The sequence below is a fragment of the Columba livia genome, chromosome 4, assembly GCF_036013475.1.
Source record: "Columba livia isolate bColLiv1 breed racing homer chromosome 4, bColLiv1.pat.W.v2, whole genome shotgun sequence".
Classification (NCBI taxonomy): Eukaryota; Metazoa; Chordata; class Aves; order Columbiformes; family Columbidae; genus Columba; species Columba livia.
The window spans coordinates 6805461-6832737 of NC_088605.1; the positions used below are offsets into that span (position 1 = coordinate 6805461).

Sequence of the window (27277 nt, forward strand, 5' to 3'; positions counted from 1 at the left end):
TTTTTCTTCCTGCATTTACTGAAGGGCAGTGATAGGGTGGGAATCATGGGTCATGTTTAAGAAAAGTGAATTTGGCAGTTTGTACATGAGCAACTTGGTCCCAACGGTTAATGCTTCCTTAATCACAGGGACAAACAATATTGTATGACCTGAAGCCCCAATCGCAACCTGGTGATGACACCCAGCTTGTGACTGACATGTTTGCAGAAAATTTATCTATCAACAGGGATTGAAAGTGAAAAAAAAAGGTAAATAAAGAGCATCGACAGTGTTGTATCACTGTCTCTCCCTGCAGACCTTGTCTTACTGATAATCATTAACTCTCAAAAATCAAGAGACACTGCAGAACTGGTAACAAAAGTTAGATGGTATTTCTCAAATTAAAAACGCTTGGTGAATTTTGAATGCTGCTCAAAGAAAGACAGAAATGCTCACAGGGTTTCCTTAGCCCCTGGCTTTGCAACGTAGCCTGCATGTGCCAGGGTGGGGACAACTCTTGCTCTTGCTAAAAACCCAGATGGGAGAATTGCAGCATGGCCCCATACGAAACATGCAGTTCCTCCTTTAGGTCATCTTGCAGTGATTTTTCTTTTTTTTTCTTACTTTCTTTTCTACTGACTTCCAATTCCCTTTCTCTCGCTGTTTTCTGGGGCTGGGCCACATCCATGACCGGTTCTCAAAAGCAAATGCACTTTCAACCCAACTATTTAACAAGCGTGCAAACACCCCTGGGAGTGTTTCCCGCAGTCCATGAGCTCAGCCCCAATCCCTGTTGTAAGCTAAAAAGCTGGCCTTAACATATATAACAAAAGACAGGGTTCAAAACTGTGCTTTAATAAAGAAATACAAATGACAACCTAAAAATGTATTTTATTGGGCGGTGAGGGTGGAGGGGTGAGCAGTATAATGAACTCCTGGGAGGGGGCCTGGACACCCCAGTCCCCCACGTGTCCCAGGAATCCAGTAGAAGACGTCGAGCATCCTCAATGGGATCTTGCCCATCCCCGCTGGGACCAGACAACTCGGCAGTGAGCAGATTGTCACCGCACAGCCTGGCTCCCCTTAGACCCAGACCCTGCTTCACTGAGCTCAGCTTTAGCAGACCGGCTCCCCAGCTTGGTGTTCATCTGACAACTGCTGAGTTCGGGCAATAAACGGGAAGGCACCAAGGACTTCAAGTTCTGTATTCATGTCAGTAAAACAGATTATTCCCCTCTGCAGCCCCTCGCCCTCCCCAGTGCCCAGTGATGCCTGGCCAGATTCAGACTGGAGTAAGTCAGACACCCGGGAACCTGATTTACACAGATGTAGCCAGGATGCAAATCTGGCCTTCCAAATAACCTTCCCCCTTGAGTGGGAAACAAAATATGTTCATCTCCTTGGTTTGAAAACACATTTTTTTTTTCCACTTGAACACAGAGCTCTATCCTCCTGTCATTAGCAGATGTTTTACATATGAACTGCATTACCTATAAAGTCTGCTTACTCCAAGCAAGTGTTTCTCCATTTTTTTCTTTTTTTTCTTTTTTTTTTTTTTTTTTACTTCAATTTGAAGTGAAAGGTACAGTATAGGATTCAAATGCTTTTGCATTACAAGGGTTTCTGACCACTTGAAAAAAACCCACGGAAAAAATGACTTCACAAAACTGAAACGCCCACTGAATTGTTTTGCTGCATTTCATTCTGCCTAGCTGAACTTTCTTTTGATTTTTTTTTTTTGTTTTGCTTTTGCTTATTTAATTTTATTTATTAAAAAAAGATATCATAGCTCCTGTTTCAGCTCTCACTTTGTGTCAGTATTTCTATCCCGTGGATGTGTCACACAAGCAGGAACGCTGGAATATTGCCCAAAAGGCACAACTATGGAGTAGCTCAAATAAAGAAGTAAACCTGAATGCTGAAGCATTATTTTGGTGTTGTCCCAGTTCTTGCCCACACTGAACGCCGGCTCCAGGGCTGCAGGCAAAGTGCAGGCAGGAGAAATAAGAGGCGACTCACAGAAGGATTCCGAAATTCAGATTTGTCACCGACAGCTGGCTGGCCTGCTCGCCACCACCTGAATGGCACCTCTGACTTTTCTTTGGCTCAAAGATTTAACGTTAAGGCAAAAATAAGACACAGTGTAGAAGCTCCATCAAATCTTTGGCACAACGGCAACAACAATAACAACACATTACTGTACACATGAGCTGAGAGGGTAACATTTCCCAGTTAAGCAAAGGGAAAAGTGCTAAATAAATTGCACGTACTAAAAGGTGGCTGGCTTAACAACAATAGGAAGCATCCCTGTCCTTTTTGTTTATTTTCCTTTTTTTTCCTTTCTGTTCCAGAGGTTAAGAAAGTTCCTTGGCCAATCGTCATCTCAAAAAAGGGGCTTCTGCAAAAAAGCTGCTTGCAGTCTTCACCTGGATTGTGCAACCTTTGCCAAGAACAGATGTAGCTCTGGCTGGAAGCTCTTCTGAATCCTCCCTTCCTGGTTATTACTCCTGGAAAGAGAAAGATGCACCGTCAGAACAGCGAACACATGGTGTCCTGGCAAGTCCTTGCATGAATGACCATCGTTGACGCAGGCTGGGGTGTCCTCAGGGACCACTGGCCATAGGAGGCTGCTAAGAGCTGGGCTTGCAGAGCAACCACCTGTAGATGCCACAAGGGTGGCCAGAGGCCACAAAGAGCAGAGGGACTGACAGAGAGGGGGCGAGGAAGGTTTGGGGAAGAAATGCAACCAGGTAATTAAGTGCTGGCTCCAGCTCCTGCTGCAAAAAAAATTAGAAATGATGGCAAACACCTGCTTTTGACAAGATCTGCAGCTTCAGAAGCCAGTCTTAATATTACGGGCGGAGAGCAAAGGAGTTTGGACGAGTGAATTTGTGCAGGATATGGGGTTTATTTCTGTATTTTAGTGATTGTATTTACTTTTCTGTGTTCGCGACTTGTCAGCCTGCAGGACTGCAACCTGTCCCTTGTGCCCGTGCATCCCCTGCAAGTCACGGCCGTGGTGGATGTACGTGAGCACATTTGGTTACAGAATATTTTGGCCAGACCCTTGGAAAACGCACAACTCCAAAGTGCAGCAGATTCAGACAGGGAGAAAACTCATCTAAAGCCCCTCTAACATTGAAATAAGCCCCGCAAATATCCCACAAACAATCATTAGCATAGTTCAAAACAGAGTGGAGTCCTCAGGGCCCGCTCCTTCGTGAGATCACGTCTCTGCTATCCAAACTGCCTTCATCACGTGGGCTTCTAAATCCTCCTTTAAGTAACTTAGGAATCAGAAACTTGGAAATGAGATCCCATTTACTGCGCCCAACCACCGTTTCTTGCTTTTTGCCAGCGGATTTAAGAGCCCTTCAGGGTGCAGTATGGCCTCTGAAGGCCCTTTGGACACGGTCGTCAATTCCCTGGACGGATCAGCCGTCTTTCTGACAGTCCTTAAAAGGTCAAACTCCTTAAGGCTTGGCTTGAAAACATATTTTTCCCCAATCCATTTTGTTTCTGTACTGTCTCTCCTTTTCCATTACTGGATACTGTAACACTGAGGTATAAAATATCACTAGGAGGCTAGTGTTTTATTTTATTTCATTAACTCAATTTTATTCATTTAATTTTATTTATTTCACTACTATCATTAGGGCAGTCACTTGTGAAATCAACCATCACAGATGAGCATTCCTGTCAGGCAAGGGGACCCACAATCCAAGCTGGAAAAGTGCAGACCCTGGGAAGCATCAGGATTCCCCCCGATAAAGAGATTTTTGCTGAAAGGGCCCAGCTCATCCTCTATGCAAATAATGGTGGTCTCTGCTGGACTCCTGGGTTGGGGTTGGAACATATGGATACGGTGGAGGAGGCATTTGGCCACGAAGCTCTGCTGGAGGACAGGATGGAGCTGTGCGATGGCTGCATCCCAGCCATAACATAGTCCCCAGGTAAACACCACCCCACTGGTCCCAGCCCACACCACTTGCTCTCCTACCTGAGCGATAATGAACTCTTCACACCTGGCACACGCCAAATCTGAACACGAAGCTCGTTATTGCAATTGTTATCAACAAGGAGGTGTCTCTGCTGGCTGTAAGACACTTCCTAGTGCTGTTCAGAAAGAACGTAGAAACTATTGCCCTAATTCAAGGCCTTAGTTGGGATTTGGGATTTTGAATAAATGAGGTTTAGGTGGGAGAGTAACAAATAGCCTTGTGTATCACAAACATTTTTGTTGGGAATCCCTTAAAATTATTTTCCGATGATACATAACACATATTAATAACTTGTAATAGAAAAGTCGGTTGTTTAATTTATCCCACATGGAAAGAAAATGTTAAAGACGAAAAAGGAGGGAAGCAATGACCACTCTCATTAATATTCAAAGACAGTAGAGAGACAAATTCCCCCCGTTCCTGTCTGGAACAGCAGTCTTAGCAAGAAAAACCTGTTCCACTGCAGGAATGAATTACCCAGCAATAGCAGCCTCATGCCCTAAGCCAAAGCCACCAGAGTCACAGGGTCCCCAGTCCCCTCTCTTGTGCCTCTGCTGGTCTTTAAACTGCTGAACAAACAGGACCTTGAGATTGCAGCTAACACCTCTTGCTTTAGTTCAGGGTGCTCAGTGCTGATAAAAAGCATTGGTAGGTATTGGGAAGCATGATGGTTTTAGGAAGAGGAACCTGGGCAGCAGGTCTCTGCTCTGAAATCTTTGTAACTGGGGAAGATCAGCCTGGGGAGTCAAGAGGGAATATGTGCAAACCAGCCAAGGAATGGTAAGGGCCATCGTGCCGTACCTTTGAGGCAAATAAAATGGAAATGGAGAGATCCCTCTGCAATCATAGAATCATTTCAGTTGGAAGAGACCCTCAGGATCATCAAGTCCAACCAACTCTAACACTAAACCATGTCCCTAAGAACCTCATGTATAAGTTTTCTAAACCCCTCCAGGGATGGTGACTCCACCACTTCCCTGGGCAGCCTGTTCCAATGCCTGACAACCCTTTTGGTGAAGAAAATTTTCCTAATATCTAATCTAAACCTCTCCTGGTGCAACTTGAGGCCATTTCCTCTTGTCCTATCACTTGCTATTTGGGAGAACGTGACAGAGGATCTCAGCAGACCTCACTGGCACCGCTTGGTTGGTCCCCAGGTGCTGCCTGATGCTGGCCATGGATTATGTTAGGTGCGAACAGGCTCCTTTCCTTCCCCCCTCTACCTTTTTCCACTCCAGCAAGGAGTTCTGAAGTCAGATTTATTAACCAGGGTCTGCTTTAAACTAATAATATCAGAACTCCCAAGGCTCTTGAATTTGACAACTGGCCCAATGACCTTGGTGAGTTTGCAGCATCCCGGAGCATTTCAATCTCTGTAAATCAAAGCACTTCTGGAAATGAGTCAGCCTTTGTTACAGGGCCTCCCCTTGTCTCTTCTACTCACATTTTCCTTTTGCTGTAGTTACCTGATACCTGTGGGGTGGTTCTTACCCTATTATTGGTAATACCTTTGCTACAGAGGAATGGAGCCTACACTGGGAGCCGGCTCCCACCACAGGAGCAGATCTCTGGCCCCAGCCTTTGCATGCAGCTGCTCCAACATCCCTGAAACCAAAGTGAATTTTGGCTTCTGTTCTCCAATACAGGGTGCAACACTACATCCCTTTGGCAAGAAAAAGCTTTTGGCCCTGCTCTTTGGAGTACTGATGCTCAAACTCTCAATAGGCCAGTACAGGGTGTGTAGTGTCATCGGGGATGCACATAGCTGCTGCTGCCTCCCTTCCCAGTGCTGGTTCAACTTGCTCATGAACTTGTCATGAGCCTTTAGTTTTGCACCCCCATTTGCAACTGCTGTTTCAGCTTGCAGGGACATGGAAAGATATGGACCTGTTGGAGATGGTCCAGAGAAGGCCATCAAGATGATCAGAGGGCTGCAGCAGCTCTGCTATGAGGACAGGCTGAGAGAGCTGGGGCGTTCCGCCTGGAGAAGAGAAGGCTCCAGGGAGACCTTATTGTGGCCTTTCAGTACCTAAAAGGGGCCGGTAAGAAAGATGGAGACAGACTTTTTAGCAGGGCCTGTTGTGATAGGACAAGGGGTGATGTTTTTAAACTAAAGGAGGGGAGATTCAGGCCAGACATGAGGAAGAAATTTTTGACACTGAGGGTGGTGAGACACTGGCCCAGGTTGGCCAGAGAGGTGGTGGATGCCCCATCCCTGGAGACATCCCAGGCCAGGCTGGACGGGGCTCTGAGCAACCTGATCTGAATGAAGATGCCCATGCTCATGGCAGAGGTGGCACTGGATGAGCTTTGAAGGTCCCTTCCAACCCAAACTATCCTATGATTCTATGATGTATCTAACACAAGTGATAAGGACAGGAATCCTTTAATGGCACTTGCACAACCTTGTGACCCCCTTGCTGCCTTATATTTAATCAGCTCTGTTCCCCAGGTGTGATAACTCATGGCTGGGGCCCCCGGATGCTGCCATCCCGCTGTCCCGCAGACAGACAGACGGCTGGGAGCAGGTCCCTGCTCTCCTGTGGTCCAGCTCCTCCCCGGGGCGCGGAGCCGGCGGCCGTGGGGAAGCAGACTGGCTGGCTGCCCGCTCTCGCCGGCGAGTCCTAGCAGGGAAATGAAGCTATTTTTAAATAAGAACCTCTGCTGAGTCAAACTGCAGAGAAAGGGAGGTTGAACCTCATTATTAGACCCCCCCCGTCCCGCACAGGACGGGAAGAAATGCCATGCAGATCATCAAGATTTTTACTGTGCTGGCTCTGAATGTGCTACAAGAATCAATATCAGATGATCAATAACGGCAAGTCTCGGCAGTCAGGATCATCCGCGCAAATGAGGGGCTGGGAGTTGTGGCTTTATCTCGGGGGTCTGTCTAAATAAATCATGAATCATGATACAGTGTTATAGAAAAAATATGCTCCTAGCGAATGGTTTCAGTGCCATACAAATCAAGCCTGCCGCTACCATTTCTCTTATACAGTATAAAACCTTGACTTGTTCGCTCCTGCAAGTAAATACACCCACAGAACGTCCTCCTTTGAATTTTTCAGTGGGAATAAGTGTAACCTACAGTGTGAGCTCTGCTTTTAGCAAAGTAGCAACGAGGCAGCATCAAGGCATGGCAGAACACCACAATAACTATTTTATATAATGCAATAATTACATCCATAATGTGAGCCGTTTTAGTGCAGCAGACTGTAACAAATAGAGTGGCTTTTCATTCCATGTATGCCTCTACATCATTTAATTGTTGGGGAATATATATGTATGTATATAAAATCTTAAATTTTTAATTCCTTGCGTCTGTGCGCATCCACACACAGGCACAAAAACAAGAAACTAAATTCCAGCTGAAAACTTTTATTGAGCTCCAACTGCTCGCCTGTTATTCATAACCCAGTTTCCTCTCTCACAAAGAGACCTTTCGCATGGTTTGGGTGTTTTTTTTTTTATATGTGTGTGTGTTTTCTTTTTTTTTCCTTCTGCCTCGCTAACAGCTGCTCGCAGTGTTGTATCCTGAGTGATGATGAGGTTCTGAAAGTGTTTTTTTGGAACAGATGGCCAGGAGAGAGCCGGGGAATGTGCCAGCAGCGAGCTGGGGAATGCGCCAAGTCCTGCAGTGACTGAGTACTCCGGGTTCCAGCTCGCGTGCCTTTCCCCTGCCCTCTGCCCCGAGTGGCGCCAGCAGGACTTCCCAGCTCGCGCTCCGAACATCTGGAGTCTGCGGCTGCCAGAAGAGCCGGGACGGGGGGAGGATGAAGCGAGAAAAAAAATGCCTCACCCGTCGCTCCCTGCTCCAGCTTAGCTCCCAGGGCTGCGGCGATGCTGCTGCCTAGGACGAGGGTTAATCTAAAGCAAAGCGGGGGAGGGAAAAGAAAAAGAGAAAAAGAAAGAGAAATAAAAAGAGGAAAAAAGAGAAAGAAAAAGAAAAAAGAGAGAGAGAAAGAAAAAAGAGAAGAGAAGAGAAGAAGAGAAGAGAAGAGAAGAGAAAGAGAAGAGAAGAGAAGAGAAGAGAAGAGAAGAGAAGAGAAGAGAAGAGAAGAGAAGAGAAGAGAAGAGAAGAGAAGAGAAGAGAAGAGAAGAGAAGAGAAGAGAAGAGAGAAGAGAAGAGAAGAGAAGAGAAGAGAAGAGAAGAGGAGAAGGGAAAGGAGAAGGAAAGGAAAGGAAAGGAAAGGAAAGGAAAGGAAAGGAAAGGAAAGGAAAGGAAAGGAAAGGAAAGGAAAGGAAAGGAAAGGAAAGGAAAGGAAAGGAAAGGAAAGGAAAGGAAAGGAAAGGAAAGGAAAGGAAAGGAAAGGAAAGGAAAGGAAAGGAAAGGAAAGGAAAGGAAAGGAAAGGAAGAAAGAAAAAAGAAAAAAAGAAAAGAGAAAAGGAGAAACCTTGCCATGGCAATTTGTTGTTTAGTTGTGGGGGTTTTTTTGTATGTTTATTTGTTTTTTGTTGTTGGTTTTTTTTAAGTGCTCGAGGTTTTCTGTTCAGTGCTGGGTGTGTTTTATGGGGTATTTGTTAGTGGTTGGATCCTGCCCTGTGCAGACTGAAGGGCTCCGGTTGCGCTGCCTGGTGGTTGGGCCAGGGCTGTCCTGTAGCCTTGGGGGCCAGATCCTGCGGGGCTGGGGGGGTGTGGGGGCTGCGGTGCACCCACAGAAACACCATACTCCTGGGAAAGTGCCTTGCTGTGCACCCTGCTATCCCTACAGCCCAAACCCTACCCTGAGCCACAACGCTGCCTTCCTGCAGGGCACCAGAATTTGGCCCAGTGGGGAAAAGCTATAAAACGAGGCTGTGCAAACAGCAGGCTGGACCTGAAACCCTACAAAATCCATGTGAGGCTTTCAGATGACCTCTGGCCCCTTGGGATCGTGTCCCATGCAGAAATGAGGTACAGCAGGACAGAGGAAATGGGGACTTCCCTTTCTGATCCACCTCCCATCACTCAGCGCTGCTGGGGGATCTTGGCTGGAGTCAAGGGCAGATCCCCTTGTTTTCCCAGGACATCAGGGTGTCCCCAGCAGGACACAGAACCATAGAACAGAATTATCGAATAGCTTGGGTTGGAAGGGACCTTCAAAGCTCATCCAGTGCCACCCCTGCCATGAGCAGGGACATCTTCATCCAGATCAGGTTGCTCAGAGCCCCATCCAGCCTGGCCTGGGATGTCTCCAGGGATGGTTCATCCACCACCTCTCTGGGCAACCTGGGCCACTGTTTTACCACCCTCAGTGTAAATAATTTCTTCCTCATGTCCAGCCTGAATCTCCCCTCTTTCAGTTTAAAAACCATCAGCCCTTGTCCTATCACAACAGGCCCTGCTGAAAAGTCTGCCCCCATCTTTCTAATTGGCCCATTTTAAGTACTGAAATGCCACAAGAAGGTCTCCCTGGAGCCTTCTCTTCTGCAGGCTGAACACTCCCAACTCTCATTCAAATCCTGTGTGCATGGTGATGGGCAAGGCTTACTCCAGGTCACTTGTATAACCAAGCAAAAGTCAGCTTTAAAAAATGGAGACTATAATCAGAATTCAACACTCCTTCATACAGCTTTTTTTTTTTTTCAAGGAAAATGTATTAGAAGCCCTTCAATTAGCCCCTGGGCTGCTTATAAATGAGATCTCCCATCACCAAACACCCTCACTCAAATCTCAATTGCAACAACTAAAATCACCATATAACCACAGTCAGGACTGGAAAGGGGAGTTGTTGTTTTTTTTTCCCTAGCCAAGTCTGAAAGGCTAAAGCCAACTTTTCTAATTAACACAATGGAGTGGAAAGGGGGAAAAAATCCCACCCCATTAAATTTCCTATTGCAACAGCAAAGTCCGAACAACAGCCTAACATTAGGGACAGCAGAAAATTCACCCTTAAAAACAAAGCAAAAGGCAACGTGCAATCCAGCGAACACAACATCTGGAGCCCCTGCCTGCCAAAACAAACTCCAACCAGCTACTTTTTTGTGTGAAAAGCTCACGGTGCCATAGCACATCGCAATCACAGAGCTGAGAGAGCAAGCAATAGAGGCAGAGACACAATAAAATGGAGATGACAGGAGATAAGGGTGCTGTGGACCCAGTGGTTCAGCTTGAGGAGTGGAGGTCTGTCTGCCTTTGGGCTTGCTGTGATTTTTTTCTTTTTAAAGAGAGAATAAAAAAAGGAAACGCAAAAAAACAAAATCAAAAATACAACAACCACCCCAAAGTCAATAATTCAGAGGAACTGCTCAGCGAGCAGCGGTTTTGGAGTCCTGATTAAAAACACACACAGCTTAGGAAAAAAACGTGCCGATTTCAAAATTAATGAAGTAGTGGTGACTTTGGGCCAAGCCATTGTATCCTCATCCAGCCGCCCGTGTGAGACCCCCCAGGAGAGACATCCCTTTGCACCACCTGACATCTAGAGCTTGGATCTCCTGTGCACGGCCATCCCGGATCTGTAATTTCCCTTTAACACCAGCATTTCCCTCCCTTGTGCCATTGATTCTCTTGGCTCAAGGAGAAAGGCACGTACAGGATGAGTCCTCCCAACCCCAGCTTTGCATCCTTACTTCTCTCTACCGGGAATCACTGCTGGTACCCCCTGGTTTTAGCTTCATTATCAGCTGAATGTGCTCTTGCAATCAACTGAGCAAATATTGCTTGAAATAAAATGATACCTGTCAGCCAGTGGAATCCACAGGTTCTTGGGTTGCCCTAAACTTGGTTTTCCCAAGTGACAGAAATGCATTTGCAAGACACTTTCCAGAAAGAACAACAAGGCAGAACAGGGACTGAGACCCTGCCTTGGATAACAAAGCCTGGCTTTCTTTTTGGACAGGGCCTTTGGAGAAGGGTTAGGGTGGGTGTCCTGCAAGAATGTGGAGAAAAGGCAGATTTTCCTTTGGTGACAAACAAACGTCATAAATGTCAGACTTTTAATTCTTCATTTATTTTTTTTTAATTCAGGGTGGCCCTAGCCCTAACCCTCAGATGTGAACACCCAGGGACTTGGAGCCATTTGAAATCTGGCGCCGTGTTTTCTGTCTTTTAAGCTTGTGTTGGTTTACATAAGCCAAGACAATGGGTCTCAGCCCATCGGGCACCCAAAGCCTGAGCACCAGTCCAGCAGTTTGCTGAAGCCCCAAAAGAGATGCTCATGCCTTTCTTCTCCCCCATCTCAACTCGGGGAGGGAACTTAAGACCCAACTAGCAATGCGCTAAAACCTCAAAAAGGATGTTCATCCCTGTTTTTTCTCCAATCGCAGTTTAGGGAGGGAATATAAAACCAAATTAGCAATCTACCAAAGCCCTCAAAGGATGCTCATCCTTATTTTTTCCCCCATTTTGACTCTGGGAGGGGACTCAAGACCCAACTCTCACCTCACCCTAGGGTTGGTGGCATCACATCGGTGCCCCTGGGACACCACCGCCTGCGGCACTATGGACCCCACAATGAACGCCCAATTTCAGGCCGTGCCGAGAAGCTCCCTCTGCATCTCCCAGTTTCAGCTGGTGCCATCAGAGGTGGGTGAGCGGTGCTGTGTCCCTGCCTGGCACTGCTGCTCCCAGGGCATAAATACGGCCCGTTACAGCGAGAGGAAGCGACGGGGAGTGTGCTATTGTGTTTATTTATAAACTGAAATTCTGCAGGATGATTTGTTGGGCTAAAGAGGAGGAAAAGCGAGGAAACCTGCCCGAATTGGAGGCAGATCTTAACGACACCGGGGAAGGAGCCTGCTCCCCGGCTTAGCTGCCCATTCATCCATTAAAATCCCACTGATTTATTATCCCGCCTGACAAGCGAGCTCGCAAAGCAGGGGGAAGTTCAATTCGAGTTTACAAAACTCTTTTTGTCATAAAAGCCCGAACAAAGACATCAATCACCCTTTTAATTCACCCATGTCACTCTCTGAGAGGAAAACTGGCAGAACGCTCGGCTTCCTCCTCCCGCCGCTTGACGATGATTTCACCTAATTGGTTCAGTGTTAAGTAACCTAAAGGAATGCAAGGCGTAATTAGATTTAACGTTGTTTCCTCAAGATACCCACACGTCCTTCAGGTCATACATCTTACTAATGTGTTTATACATACAACGTCTCCATTAGCTACTTTTTCTTTTTCCCTTATTGTTGTCGGGTGATTTTTCTTGGAGATAAGTGTTAAATTAAACAAAACAGAAAACACAGGCAGGCGACCGTGTTTTATGGGCTCCAAAAGGCGACTCGAGGTTGGTTTGGTTTAACAAATAACAGCCCCGAGATGACTCTAATAAGATCATGCTCGTGTTAAAACACACGATGGGCGACTAACGAGAGGAAGAGCCCGGTGCGGAGGACCAGAAGGAGAGAAAAGCTTTTGATTAGGGAGGAATGCGGTTATTACAAGATCAGACAGATGAAGGAGAAAAAACACGACAGAAAGGCAAGGGGTAAAAAAAAATCAGAAAAATTGCAAGATGTTGAAAAAAGAAGGAAAAAGCTTTGGATTTCTTTTTTTTCTCCTTTTGTAACTTTTAACATTGTTTGGGGGGCAGCATGGGGAGGCTGTAACATACCTTCCTTTTTTTAGATCTTCCTTCTGCTTGTAAGGTCCTAGTGCACTGCTCCACGCATTCAGAGAAGCTCATGTTACTGTGGTCAGCGCTGTAATCCAGGTCTGCTAGTCTGGCCAGGGAAAGGATATAGTTACAGGCTATTCTCAAGATGGCCAGTTTGGACAACTTTTGACCATAAGAATAGCAGGGAACCTAGAAAGGGTAACAGGGAAAAAAAAAAAAATTAGGCCAGATAAACAAAAAAACTTGCTTGAAGCATGACAAAACAACTGTAGGCTATTTTCTTAGCGGTTTTTAACATAAATAGGAACTCTAGCGATAAAAGGCCATATGGTCCCAACAGGTTTTTAAGAAGAACTCCCCCGCTGATCTCCACGGGGATGGAAGCAGCACGAAGCCTCTTGATTTCAGCAGGGTTGTTCTGCTTAAAACACGATGGCAGGATACGGCCTGGGATGTCTGTCTGTTGCTCGGTTCGCTGCCTGCATGCCCCATTTTTCTCCAAAATCTGCAACCCCCATGCCACCCAGATGCTCATCTTGAGTAACTTACACCCTGCAAGTAGCTCCAATGCCATTGCAGGTCTTGCAGAATAAGGCAATAAGGAGGGTATGAGCAACTATATCGCAACCGGGTGCTTTTGCACACAAACAGCATTGATCATGACTTCTAGCCCATGCAAATCCACGATGCTGTTGTAGGAACAGGACCTGGAGGCAGTAATTCCTACCTGCTGCAACACCCCGTCATGGTACCTCACCTCTCAGAAGAGACTGAACCAGAGCCTGGCTCATGGCTCTGGACGTATCTTATGCAGTTTATTTCTTTACCCTTGAAGACTTCTAGTGTAATGTGAGACATTCAGACAATTCAAACTAAACAGCATGTGTCTAAATAACTGAACTCTATGCATTTCTTGCTTCAGAAGATTGCTTGTCAATAGCAATCCAGCAAAACATGTATGTGCTCAATTTTAGGTGCACAACTTTGACATGTTCAGCTTAATGAGAGATCTTCTTCTAAGTTTGACAGGTAGTAGTCTGCAAAATTTTTCACTACTTTTCAAAATTGCTAAAGGTCTTCCAGCCTTTAATGCAGAAGAGTCTACTGCTTATGGGAAAATGGAGCCATCTGATATCCATTCTAGCCTGACTGCCTGTCAATCTATGTTTTCATACCACAGCAATCACCAGAATGCCTCAATGTCCCTCTACCATCAGCCTCCATCCTCCTCATCCCTCTAGGGTGTCACACTCTGCTTAGGATTGGAGATCTTTTACTGCTTCTTGCCATGCTCATGCCCCAGCTTCTCTTTTCTCCACAGAGACACAAAGCCAGGCTCATCCCTGGAGAGATGTCCCTGCATTTACATAAGGTAAGATGGGTTCACCCCTTCACAAACTCCACAGTGGCCATATGCAGATGCCAAAGGAGGAGCCAAGCAGCTCAGGCATATATAGGATTTCCCCAAATATTCTGCGAACTAATATCAGATCCATGACCTGAGCTAGACGTGCCTCCTCCATATTTACCAACCCATGATGGATCTTTTTCTCTATGGGCCTGGTAAGCTGAACCTCTTTCAACTTTTAGCACCAGCAACATCCTTTTAGTTTTCTACCCATTGTATATAACATGGTTCTTCTTTTGATCATTTTGAACTTAGCTCCCAGGGTCTTCACTTGAGGTTCCCCAGTTTTTGTACCAGAGGACAATGCATCTTTATTCATTTCCTCTGTGAATCACATTTTCAGCCCTCCATCACCTCTTCTGCCTGTTTTCCAGAAGCAAAAGACCAACCCTCCTTAGCTGATGTTGTGTGGAAGCCATCCCATCACTCTGATCACCCTTGCTGCTGTTTCCTGAATGTTTCCTCATCCTACATGTCCTTTTGGAGCTGGAAGGACCAGAACAACACAAAGTATTCATGTTGTGGGTGCTCTTGTGTATTTATCTAACAGATGTTGGTGTTCTCTGTTTTGCTTAATATTCCTTTTCTGATCACTCCTGATTTGATTTGTCACCACTACCAGGCACTGAGCTGAGATTTCCATTGAACCATCTACAGAAACCCTGAGGTCTCTCTCGTCTGAGATTATGGTCAGCTCAAGGTCTATCATTTTGTATGTGGAATCTGGTATGGTTTTTCCCATTAACATTACTTCACTTTATCTACATTGTATATAATCTGCCATATTATTACCCAGTCCCTCAAAGTCATAGAATCATAGAATAGTTTGGGTTGGAAAGGACCTTCAAAGCTCATCCAGCACCACCCCTGCCATGAGCAGGGACATCTTCACCAGCTCAGGTTGCTCAGAGCCCCGTCCAGCCTGGCCTGGGGTGTCTCCAGGGATGGGGCATCCACCATCTCTCTGAGCAACTCGGGCCAGTGTTTCACCACCCTCAGTGTAAAAAGTCATAAGATTTCTCTGTAGTTCTTATCCTTGATGCCTTTAGCAAATATCTGTACATTTCACTGCAGTATTGCCAACAAACTTCCTACCTCACTGCTCACCCAGCTTTCCAGGTCATTTATGAGCACACTGAGCAGCACAGCTCACACAGTCACAATTTTAGGCAGTGGGACCCTTTAGCTTGTATGATAGAGCTGAGGTGCCCAGCAGTATCCAGCCTCTCCTGAGACAAGCTAACAAGCTTCAAAGGGCCTTTTTCTATACACTTCATCTGTTACTAATACCCCTGAGGGTTACCCTCAGGGGTAACACACACCCAAAAGAGATAAAGCCGCTTCCAGGTCCCTCCTGCTGCAAACAGCACTAGGTGTCCCACAGGATTCCAGATACACCCTGTAAGACCCTCTTTGCAAAGCTGGAAGTCGAGGAAAGGGCAAGGCTAAGTGTTGTCCCCATTGCTCCAGAGTAGATCAGAGGCAGAGCTGGAAATGGTTGGAGTCTGGTGGCACAAAGGGCCTATTTTTGCCCAACAAAATCTCTCTCTAAATCATGGCCTTCAGTTCTTTGCCAGCATCATGCCTTCAGACCATAATACCTGGCACCCAGAGTTATTTTGAAAGCAAGAGCTTGGGGCAGCAGAAACACCCAAGTGTCTTTCTGCACCGATGTAACAAGAACAGTGGAGAACACAGACCAAACAGCAGCATGAAAGACCAAAGTAAGATGGAAACTAAAATGGGAGGATTCAGTGAAATGTGGGAATAATTTCAGAATTAGAGCAAGGAGGAAGTTCAACCAAGCGGAAGGAAAATAGACGACGAAATCTTTGAGGCTGACGCACAGACGCTGTCCAGTTACAACACAAGAAGGCAGGGTAATGTCTTTTTTCCTCATCTGTTTTGCTCTCTTTTGTGTTGTTGCTTTTTTATTATTAAAAAAAAAAAAACAAAAAAAAAAACACAAAAAAAAAAAAAAAACAAAAAAAAAAGCCCAAAACCCCAAACTGTTTTGTAGGACATGTTTGCTACAAATTCCAAGAAAGATCTCAGTGCTAACAGAGTTGACAAAACCCTGGGCTGGGATTACACAACACTGTCGCCACATGCTGCAGCAGAGTCCAAACTGGAGCCTCTCTGTGTGTCCAGGGGAAGAGGTTCACCTTGTGCAGCTCAGATCCCACCGTGATGGGTGCGGAGCACCAACATGAGGAGATAAGAGTTTTTGCCATGGTAACGGTGTTAGAATAACTGTTTTGTAGGAACCCTCCCTGTCTTGGCTCAGCTCCTGCCATTTTAATGTTTCCTTTTGAATTAAACATGGGAAATTGAGAGAGGAATGAGCCACTTAGTTCAGATCCAGATCCAAAGCTTGCCCAAACAGTGGCGGAGAAGAGAGTGAACTTTGGTTTTATCCCTTCTTTAACATAAAGCCAGCAGGGAAAAGGGGACAGATTTGCACAAGCTGGAGTGAAGGGTGACACACCTGGGCACCCAGAAATCTCCAAAATCCAACCCAAAACAAAGCAAGTGTTTTAGAAGTGGGAAAAATGCCTGATGCTGGTGTAACCCTTGCAGCTCCCATGGGGTCTGCGCTACACAGATTTTCGGCAGGGTGCAATGCGAATGGCCATCTATCATGCTCCTGCTGAGCACCAAGACCTTTCCTTCTGCTACCTTCTTGCTCATCATACCTGAGTCAAACAGATGTCAGCGCTTTGGTGGGAAAGCTGTGAAGATGGGAGCTGAGCAGGTCTGCTCAGAGTCACGGGGGAACCAGAGGAGAGCTCAAGTTCCCATGCAGTTAATGAAAATATTTCCCTTATCTGACCTCACCGATTTCTGGTGAGCGGCAGTGCAGCTCAACGTCTTGCCTGCAATATTCGCAGTGATTAAAAATAATGAGAAAGGAACTGCAACTGAAATTTCACACCAATCCAAAGGAATGCAGCTAGAAAGAAAAGATACTGGCCCCATCCTCGGCTTTGGAAGACCAGCACGGTGGTGGGCTGGGACCAGCAGGAACCAGGGCTTTGACCAGAGGATGTTTGTTGGTTGTGTCTGCGAAGGGCTGTGCAGAGTCTCATGGGTCTTATCAGTGATCCCCAGCCTGGCAGGGGCTGAAGCAACGCAAGATGCACGCTCTCGAGATGTATTCCTGTGCAGGAGAGCCTTTCTTTGGCAGGAAGATAGGACAGGATGTGACCCAACAAGTCTCTTCCATCCTTGACGTCTGTGATTCAGAGGCAGCGCCCTTGGAAGACCGAAGATGCTCCCTTTGATGTCTATGGGAAATCGGCTGTGACCCTGACTGAAGCAGTGCTGAGCCCACAGCCAGTCCTCTCGGGGAAGGCAGAACATTGCTGCAGCTCCCCGGAGGGTCACTGTCATCCACCAAATACATGCTCTTGGGGTTGATTCTCACCCAGGGCACAACAGGAAAGGAGACTGCAGGATGAGGTTGGGGAACAACTTGAGAAAAAGATGCATGGGAGGGTACAATAACCACCCCTACATACAAGGATGCCAGGAATGTTCACCACAACGCATCTGCGGAGAACAACCAGGAGCATCCTATGGACTTCAGCCAGTTCACATCACTGAGCTTGTGGCCAGGTAGCTCTGTCCTCATTAATAAGGTGTATTTTCTCTAAACATTCTCTGGACCTGTACAGATAACGTGTGAAAAGCCAAGTCCACTCTGCTCTTACGCTACATGAAAACGCTGGAAGGAAGAAAGGCGTCAGGTGCTGTGGGTCCAGATCTCACTGTTATCATGCTAGAAATGGAATGTAACAGCACAGGCTTGCACAGATCCCCTCCACATGATGCTCACACAGGGCAGAATCGGGACCCCTGGGCACAGCAGGGAGGAAGGGATGGTTCTGAGGCAGAGAAACATCCATGTTTGCGATAAAGTGTGAGCTAAGCCCTCCTGACAGCTCAGTTCTCCACAACATGCCATAATAAGCTGCTGAATTTACCTGTCTGCTAATTCATCTGGTTTATTTTTATGCTGGGAGATAAAACACATCAGGGTCCTCCCCCCAGGAGAGCATTTGGCTGCCTCTTCCCCACATCTGAACATGCAGCGCAACTGCACCATCTCATTGTTTGTGCTGCGCCTCCTGCCAAAAATATTTCCAGAAGGTTCATATAAATGTCCAGTGCTTAATAGTTCTGGCTCTTGTACATCCCTCCTTCCACGCTGGGGTGAGTCAGATGTTTCCCAGGGTTAAGGCACCTCAGGAGAAAGGTGGCACGTTGGGGCAGCAGGACCCCTGAGAGCAGGGCAAACCTCTCTCACCACCCTGAGGTATCTCCAGAGCTGGTGTCTGTGGAGCTACTGGGAGGAAGAGAGAAGTTGTGGATGCCTCATCATTAGAAGCATTCAAGGTCAGGCTGGACAGGTCTTTGGGTGACCTGATGTAGTGAAAGATGTCTCTGTCTGTAGTGGGGGGTTGGACTAGATGATCTTTAAGGGTCCCTTCCAACCCAAACCATTCTAGGAGTAACAGCCTTAATGAGCGGAAGGCCTTGTTCAGATGATCAACACCTGTTTTCAAGATGTGTTACATTGTGGAATGTGTTTGAGAAGGGTTTGGAACCAGCCTTTTTGTTTCCACCCATTTCCAGGGTGGAGGTGAACATATATGTGTTCTCCTACTTTTTGGGGGACCCGTTGGTTGATGGACTAGTTGGTGTGTTCAGGTTCACCAGCAAGGGACTCAGCATCCCTACCTTGCTCTTGACAACTTCATGTCCTGAGTCCTCCTAACATCCCAGGTGGGACGATGATGATGGACGAGTCTGCAAGCATTGCTGGGACATCCCTTCACAGTCCTGCCTTCAGTGCATTTGGTTATCAGTGAGTGGATGTGGCAATTGCAGTAATGGCACCATGGAGGCAGACAGCTTCCATGGAATGCCTGAACTTAGGATCCATGAGAAACATGGCCCATGTTTCAGAGCCATGAAGCAACTTGCAGCTACCAGATGGGCAGCTTTGCTGCCTGCAAGATGACTCCCAAGTGCAGCAGCAGAGCCTGATGCATGGCCCTGCTTTCCAAATATTAATACCTCTCCTCCTGCCCATGGCACAACAGCAGCTTCTGCTGATGCCTCCTCCATAGCAGTGTTGCTCACTGCACTGAACTGGACCTGGGTGTCAAGAGGATGGACCGGACCCTTTTCACTGGTGCCCAACGACAGGATGAGGGGCAATGGGCACAGACTGAACGACAGGAGGTTCCATCTGAATATGAGGAGAAACTTCTTTAGTTTGAGGTGCCAGAGCCCTGGAACAGGCTGCCCAGAGAGGTTGTGGAGACATTCTCTGGAGACATTCAAACCCGCCTGGACACATTCCTGTGTGATCTGCTCTGGTGAACCTGCTTTAGCAGGTGGGTTGGACTGGATGATCTCCAGATGTCCCTTCAACCCCAACCAGTCTGTGATTCTGTGATTTAGGGCAGCACAGCACTGCTTTGAACCTTGCAAGGCCTGATCCTGCTTTGTGGGTAAATGGCATGGTCCTCAGGGCAGTGCTTTTGGAGAAGGGCCTGATCTGTGGGTGTCATGGTGTCAGATGCTCCACAGAGCTCTGTTCCAGCCAGCGATGAGCAGCTACTTCATCCCACAGGCTCTTGTTTCCCTGTCACCAGGCTGCGGTGGTGGGGACCGGGGAGCCCCATGCTAGCAAAGCAATCACAGCAGCTTGAAAGAAATCCTCATCCCTGCCTTCCCACAGGCAGCCAAGCATCCAGCCAGGGACCAAACCTAACTTCAAAAAGCCAACAAGAACAAAAGCAGCATCATGCAGGCGGGAGCACAACGTCTCGACCGAGGCGCCTTTGACTCTCGGGTGGGTCCGCGCTGTCAAATAACCCAGCTCCCGGTTCCCTCCCAGCTCCTGGCTCCCCCATCGCTCACATTGCAAAAACATGAGTTCACTCCTTGGAGTGAATGAATTGGCTTCCTCCAAACAAAACCTAGGTGTGGTGCTGGGTGAGTTCACCCCGGGGATCCCTTCCAAACAGCAGTCTGGCTGATGCTGCCCTGGGCTCTGGCTCTGCTCCATTTTGGACAGTCCTCCTGCACTATCCCCGGATGTTTTGTACCCTCAAAGCCTCCTGCACATCCTCAGGACACATAACACACACCCACAGTATCATGCACAAAATATATTACATTTCTGGGCAGCAGCAAACTTCTTATTGCAGGCACTTTGAACCAACTCTCAAAATAATAACTATGCAGAAGACTACCGGGGTATCACAAAATAAATCCCAGGGACACTGGACAAAGAAAATCTCCTCTAGGAGGAGTTACCCCCAAGAGCTGTAGTTTCCCTTTCTTGGGTTACACTAATAGCTATCTTCTCCATCTCTGAGGTCTAATGGGTCCAATTCACCCGGGGAAGAGGAAAATAAGCTCCACTGGAGCTAGTGGCATTACACCAGCCCCAGCGTGGCCTCGGTGATTCTTTAGTCACCAGCCACTGTGGGACACCATGGGGTTTTCCAGTCTCTTGCTATCGCTGCTTAGAGCCAGGAGTTGCCCTGAGCCCAGCTGCGAGGAGCACACGCGTGGCTCTGCTCACATCCCTGCATCCCTGCCTGGCAGAGGAGGGACTGGGGTGGGATATATCACTTTGTGAACATACATGGCATGGACCTAAGGAGATGGCAGGTAGTGAACAAAGAGTCCCAGGGGCTCTGCCACAAGTTTCCTACCTCCACACTATGGGGACCGCAGCCCAGAGAGGAATTTGAGAGCGGATTAAGGCAGGGAGCTGAGGCTGAATTCAAATCCCGCTGGAGAAAAGCAGACTCTTTACTCTGATTTCAGCAGGAGTCATGAGAAAACACAGAGGTTAACTTGGGGTGGCTGCAGCAGGCACAGCAAATACCTCCGGACAGGAGTGGGATTTGTAGCAGAGGATAAAACCAGCAGCCAAGGAAGCAAACAAACCCTGTTCCTGGTGACACACGGTCATTGTTTTCAGGATTTTTGTCCTTGTGTCTGGTTTCTCCCCTATTTTCTCTCCCCTTGCATTGCTTCAGGCCAGTATTTTGTCATTCTCTTTAGCTGTTAAACCACAGTGCCACTCCACTCTGCCCGAACCGGGCTCTAAATAACCATAAGTGTCACTCGGGATGGGCTGAAACCACCGAGATGCTCCAGTTAACGTGGTGCTGTTCGATGACAATGCATGGTGGTGGCACCGCATGTTGTGAGCAATGTCTGGAGGATGCTCCAGCTCTCCCAAAGCCCAGTGGCACGTCTCCAACTGCCACCATGGAGCAAAGCCAACTCTCCCTGGCCTGGCTGTCACCCCCAGGGAGCTCGATGATTGTCTTCAGGAGCCGGGTTTTAAGGCGCCCTAGGGCTTCCTGCTAGTGGGACCATGGTGGGGATGAATCACTGGGAATAGGGCTGGGAGGTGTCAGCAGGTGATGGAGTAAAAGCTCTCAGCCTGCCCACCACGCAGTGAGGACACGCCACGACGCTGGTCACATACGCTGTCCCGCCTGCAGAGGTGACAAACCACAGCCGCCTTTGGGATGACACACAGAGAGGACGAGCGTAATGATGCAACCCCAGAATAGTCTCACCCTCTGCTAGCTTGTTACTAAGGCACTGCTCAAGCCTCAGGCCCTGCCTGCACTTAGTCCTGGCTTGTCCCTTCAAAGCCCTGCAGACAGCTTGCCGCCATGCCACCCTGCAGCAATGCAACCTCCTCCCATGGCCTTGAGGCTGCCGCTCCTAATGTCCCACCACATTCTCGACGGGAGCGAGCGGGGTCTTTTCTGCAACGATTTAACAACAAGGCACAGCAGCCACGTGCATGCTGGCAGCAAAAAAGTGAAAGGATGTTAGAGGGGGGCAAAAAAATCTCCACTCTAGCAGCTAAAAAGCCCTATAAAACCCTAAAATATCTCCAGAACCCACATGAGCGCAGAGAGTGAGGCTGTCAGCTGCAAAGGCAGAGAGCACCCTGGTAACATAGTGGTGAAAAGATTTAGAAAAAAGCCAATATACTTCCAGAGAAACTAAATGTCTGTGGACACATTTGCTCCCAGCGTGGACTTTAGCTCGCTGTGGCTCGACGCGTTGCTTTCTTGAGGAGAAGCTGGACAGCAGTGCTCCAGAGACAAACCAGATGTGCAAGCCTAGGCAGGCTCGAGATCAAGAAGGCTGCTGTGGTTGTCTCTGTCCATGGAGGGAGAGTTTGCTGCCACCTTAGGGTCTGTCAGCACAGCTGAGAAGCTTGATTGCAACTCCTGCAAATGCAATACGCTGGTGGGAGTTGGTTTGCATGGGTGCCGCTGCAGCCTAATGGTGGAGAGCACTGTCTCCTCCTGGTCAAGGCCTCCAGGAGCAAACCTGGTGGCTAAGTCCATGTTGTAACAAACATTAAGATGGTTCAGTTGGGATGTGGTGGAGTAAGAGACCCTTGCTGCCAAAAGGAATTTGCAGACAAAAAAGAAAGAGCCAGTGTTGCTGGCAACTGTGGTCTGGTCTGGATAGTAGTTGCTCTGAAGAAGAGGAGTGGTGTCTCATCTTGTCTCCTCCGAATGGCTGCACTGCTTCACAAACTGGAACATCCACCAGCACAAGGGCACTTCAGATGAAGGAAGGGATGACCTCAGTTTCTTGTGAACTCAGCACTGCATCTCTGGCTGCATCAGAGATGTTTGGGTTTGTTGACCACCCACAATAGCAGAGAGAAAAAAAGGACAGAACTGACAACTCATCGTGTCACTTATGGGGGGTCCTGGGGCAGATGGGGCAGTGCAAGAACCCATCAGTCAGCACCTGCCAGGGCAGCCAAGGGCAGGAGATCAGCCCCAGCTATGGGGACAGGAGCAGCACCCAGTAGTGCCCAAAGAGGCAGCAGCAGAGGGAGAGCAAAGTATAGCAGAAGTATCTCTACTATCTCCAAGTGGTTTAGAGCAGGAGAGTGTCTTCCACTGGGAATTACGCTGTCAGCCTCAGGAGCTCACTGTCAGTGGAAAGATCACTCGGACAAAAGATGCTTGGGGGACTGGGGGGAAGGAAATCCCTTCCAGACTGAGCAGCTGGAGATCATAAGTGTCAAGACTCAGGGGAAGAAGCTCCATCTCAGGAGCATCTACTCTTCAGTCCCACTTCAGTGTTATGTCCTTACAGTGAAATAAGCAGCTTGATGCAGAGAAAGAGAGATATTTGCTCCTGGTGGCCCCGACACCAAGGCTGAGCACAACAGCAATTCCACATCTCTCCCAACAGCTGGCAGCTTCCCGAGCCAGCAGCTACCCGTCTGCATCCCACCTCGGAAGGGGTTCTGGCTTCGGAGGCGAGCCGGAGACAGCTAAGTGCTCGGGGACACGGCGAGATCAGTCTCTCCTTGTGTGAAACGCCTGCGGTCGGCTCTTCCTCCACCAAGAACTGGGGAAAAAACACCCCACCCCTTCCTGCCATCTGGAGAGCTGGCGGACACAAGCTGAAACATGTGTGCCATATGTCCCCAGCTGCAGATCGCGGGGATGCCACCGTCAGCCCATCTGCACAGCATGGTGCACACCAGTTGCTCGCCTTCCAAGCTGGGGAGGGCATCCTGCAGAGAGGCATGGCTTCCCCTTCCTCCTCCTCCTCTTCATCACCAGGTGTCGATGGGCTCCCTACAGCATGGCTGTGGTGGGCCTGATCCTGCAAGCATTGCAGTTTTATCCATGCATGCCATGAGGATGGGCATCTCTGGCCCCACGCATCCAAACAGGACGGAGAAGGGGATGCCTATGCTGGTGGCTTTGTGGGGTTCCTGCTTCCAGAGGCTCCACATCCAGCACCCAAACCAAAGAAGGAGTATGGGGCATACAAGCAGGGCACTCTCCTGTGCTCCTCACCTGTTCATCTGCACGGAGGTATTGGATCCAGTGCCTCAGGAGAAGCCTCCCAGCTGCTTAAGAGCCTGACACATGATGACAAGGAGGGTACAGAAGAATAATCAAGGAACAAGAAGTAAACCAAGGCCTGTGGCTAATGGCACACAGGGATTGCCTCCTGCAATTAGGGATGAGCAAACACAGTGCTTACTCCAGACAAGAATCATAGAATCATGGAATGTCCTAAGCTGGAAGGGACCCACAAGTCCAACTGCTGTCCCTGCATAGGACAACCCCAGAATTCACACCATGTGTCTGATGGTGATGTCCAATTGCTTCTCAAATACTTCCTGAATACTGAGAAAGCCTCCCTATAGCGTTTACCTCTACAACGCATCTCTCCATACTCTCACTTCCTGCTGACCAAGACGTCATGGAAAGCAACATCCTCTCTTCTGATCCGAACTGCTCCTCAAAAACCTGCCACCGGCACCGGTGTGAATGATTTGAGTGACAAGCCAGCGCCGTGCGTATGTGCAATGAAGCTGACTGTCACCTGATGTCATGTATGGCACCAAGCACGCGGTTGGCAGCCCAGCGAGAAATGAATCCAAATGTCATCCAATGATGGTCGGGACAGCCAGCCCACCCCTCAGCAAATCGCTAGGAAAACCTCGCAGCAAACATTTCCCAGAGAATGATGTCTTTCTCTCTGCAGACTGAATACAGCTCTGCCAGTATATTCCCGTGCTGACCCCAGAGACCGGCTTTCATGGGAAGAGAGGACAGCAACTTGTTCTCCAGGCTCTTTACGCTCCCAGCTGAGTCCAGGGCTGAAATGATTTATGGAGACAGGGCCAAGGCCAGGAATCTGAGGCTTTTCAAGAGATGCCTATTTCCCAAAAGAGTGCGGCTTTAATTTGTTGCTTGCCTGACTTCTGCTTGAGGCTCAGCCTAGAACAAGATTGCCAGTGATTTGGGAAATCAGTGCTACTTCCCCTTGCGGTTTTGGTGGTGTAGATGTCTGTCCACGGAGAATTAGACTGACACTTCCAAGTGCGTTACACACAGTTGCCAAACAACCGAGATATGGAAGCAGCTTATAGAAACGTAATATATCAAGTCTGGAGTTTGCATTTACAAGGGGTGGTGCCTCAGCACCGGAGGGACAGCATCCAGCACACACTGGATTACTGTGATTATAACAGAAGCTGTCAGATCCCACCATCACGTGGTGATTAAAAAGGCTCATGTTTAGATGCTCAGGAGTTCTCTCCTGACATATAGCCCCAGCCTTAGCCTGTCGAGGCTGGGGCTGGAAGTCTGTTTGCAGAAGTGGGTAATGGGCAAGGATTAACTGTTGGGGTGCAGCTACCCAACACACAGTGGTCATTGAGAAGGGCTGCAGGCATCATGCAAGAGATGGGGACGAGGAAAGCTCTGCTAAGCTCGAAACAAGATTGAGTCCTAAAGCGAGCACACTTGGGGAATGGCTCTGATAAATAATGTCTGAAAGACGGCAGTGAAAAGCCTGGGTGTGTGAGCCCCCCTGCAAGGAGACCATGCTGCTCCCACTGGACCAGCTTGGGAGAGGCGAAGCTCAGCATCTCTCACGATCAGACTCATCTGCAGCTCACAGCCCTTCAAGCCTTGTGCATCTCCTCCTTCCTACACACCTGGAATATTCCCATCAGCATTTACCAGAAAGGCAGAAAAGCCGGGACAGCTGGGCTTGCACAGTGTGACAGCACATCTTTGTCTATCAGTGAGCTGTTACAGGGTGTCTACACACAGAGGGGAGGATAGGGCTGAGAACAGGGGCCAGGGCACTGATTTATCCTTGTGGGGAAGATAAAAGAACTTTGCAGCTTCTCTGGATCTCTCCCCGCCTTCCACATGTTGGGGAGGTGATGGAGGTATTTTGTCCATTATCCATTATCTTTCACAGAAGATCACAAGGACTTCCAAGACATCTCAACAAGAGAGCCTGGCACTGTACACACTTGAAGCACATGCTACCAGTAAAGATCACAGGAAGCACCCTGGCAGGGGACCACAACTTAACTTGCCTAGCCCTGGCAGACATGGGGCACACAGAAAGTTTCAGAGGTGTCTGTGGGAACCCCAAGGGTCCCGAGTGGTCAGTCACCCTACACAAGTCAACAGGCACACATTGCTGCCCAAATTCCTACTGGTCCCTCTGGGGCAGCCCACGCCAGCAGGAGAGCTAGCGAGGACACGTGCTCTTGGTACAGGAGCATCACCCCAGCCCGCAGCTTGGCCAAGTGCCTCTCTCCACCCTCTGTTTTCACTCGGAGAGCTTTCTCAGTTTGTTTCATATTTTTCCCTCCATGTGATTCTCTGTGAGAAAAAAAAAATGTCCAAAGTTTCTAACTGCAAGCAAATTAAAAGCCCTTATTTATTTATCTTGATTGTTAGCATAGTTCTAGGGTTGGTACTTCCAGGCATTTTGAACCGACTTCCCCTTCTGTCAGCCGGCCACCCCAGGCTCCTGCTTTTAACCTCCCCTGGCCTCAAGCACACGGCGGAGCGGCCGCTCTCCCCGCGCACCCATCAGCACCCCCCGGGGAAAAGCCGAACGGCGGGCGGTGGGGAGGCAGGAATTTGCAAAGCGATGCCCGGCGCCAGCATCACCCCTCCCGCAGCCCGCCCGCGGTGCCCCGGCCGGCGGCAGGTACCTGCTTCCGCAGCGCCTCGAAGGCGGCGCTGATGGTGTGGACGCGGGTCCGCTCCCGGGCGTTGGCCAACAGCCGCCGCGTCTGCTGCAGGGCTTTGATCTCCGGAGAGACACCGGACGCCTCACCCGGCCGCGGGCGCGGGGAGGCGGCGGGCGGCGGCGGTGGCGGCGGGCGGGCGGCGGGGGGCGGCGGCGCGGCGGGGAAGGCGCTGGCGGCGGCGCCGAGCGCGGAGCTGCGCGGCTCCCAGGCGGGCGGCGGAGCGGAGGTGGCGGGAGGGGGTGGTGGTGGCGGTGGTGGCGGTGGGGCAGCGCGGAGCCCCGTCCGCCTCCCGTTCAGCACTTTGAGCTCCACGCGGAAACTTTTGCAGCCGTGTTTGCGCCGCAGCCGCCGCAGCCCCCCCAGCTCGGCGGCGCAGAGGCGCGGCCAGGGCTCGCCCTCCGCCAGCGGCGTGCTCCGCATGGCGCTGCGCGGGTGCGCTCAGCAGCGGTGGTTCCGCCGCTCTGCTCCCGCTGCTGCTGCTGCTGCTCCCGCTGCTGCTGCTGCTGCCGCCGCCCCGCTGCCGCCGCCGCCCATCTGCGCCCGCTCTGGCCGCAGAGCCCCGGCGGGCCGGCTCCGTCCGTCCGTGCGATCGTCCGTCCGTCAGTCCGCCCGCGGCTCCCGCAGCCTGCCTCCCAGCGCCGGCAGCCGGCCCGCCGCGCAGATGAGCGGCTTTAAAGAAACAGGAAGGCTGGCTTTTTTTTTTTTCTTCCCAAAACAGCTGTGCTGCCAATCTCCTTTG

General features: G+C 49.1%; 1 protein-coding gene across 1 annotated transcript; it reads right to left on the reverse strand.

The window, feature by feature from the left end:
• Positions 1–818: 818 nt before the first annotated feature.
• On the reverse strand, positions 819–27277 carry ATOH8 (atonal bHLH transcription factor 8). Its single transcript, XM_065060289.1, has 3 exons — positions 26500–27277; positions 12518–12709; positions 819–2486 (listed from the first exon to the last, which is right to left on the reverse strand). Exons 1-3 carry the CDS (start codon positions 26956–26958, stop codon positions 2481–2483), a joined length of 657 nt encoding a protein of 218 aa, XP_064916361.1. The 5' UTR covers positions 26959–27277; the 3' UTR covers positions 819–2480.

Bases quoted from the DNA above. Each gene is read 5' to 3' on its own strand.
- ATOH8 (XM_065060289.1), bottom strand. From the start codon at position 26,958: ATGCGGAGCACGCCGCTGGCGGAGGGCGAGCCCTGGCCGCGCCTCTGC. The intron at 12,710-26,499 runs GTACCTGCCGCC...TACCCTTTCTAG, and splicing joins TCGAGGCGCTGCGGAAGCAG to GTTCCCTGCTATTCTTATGG.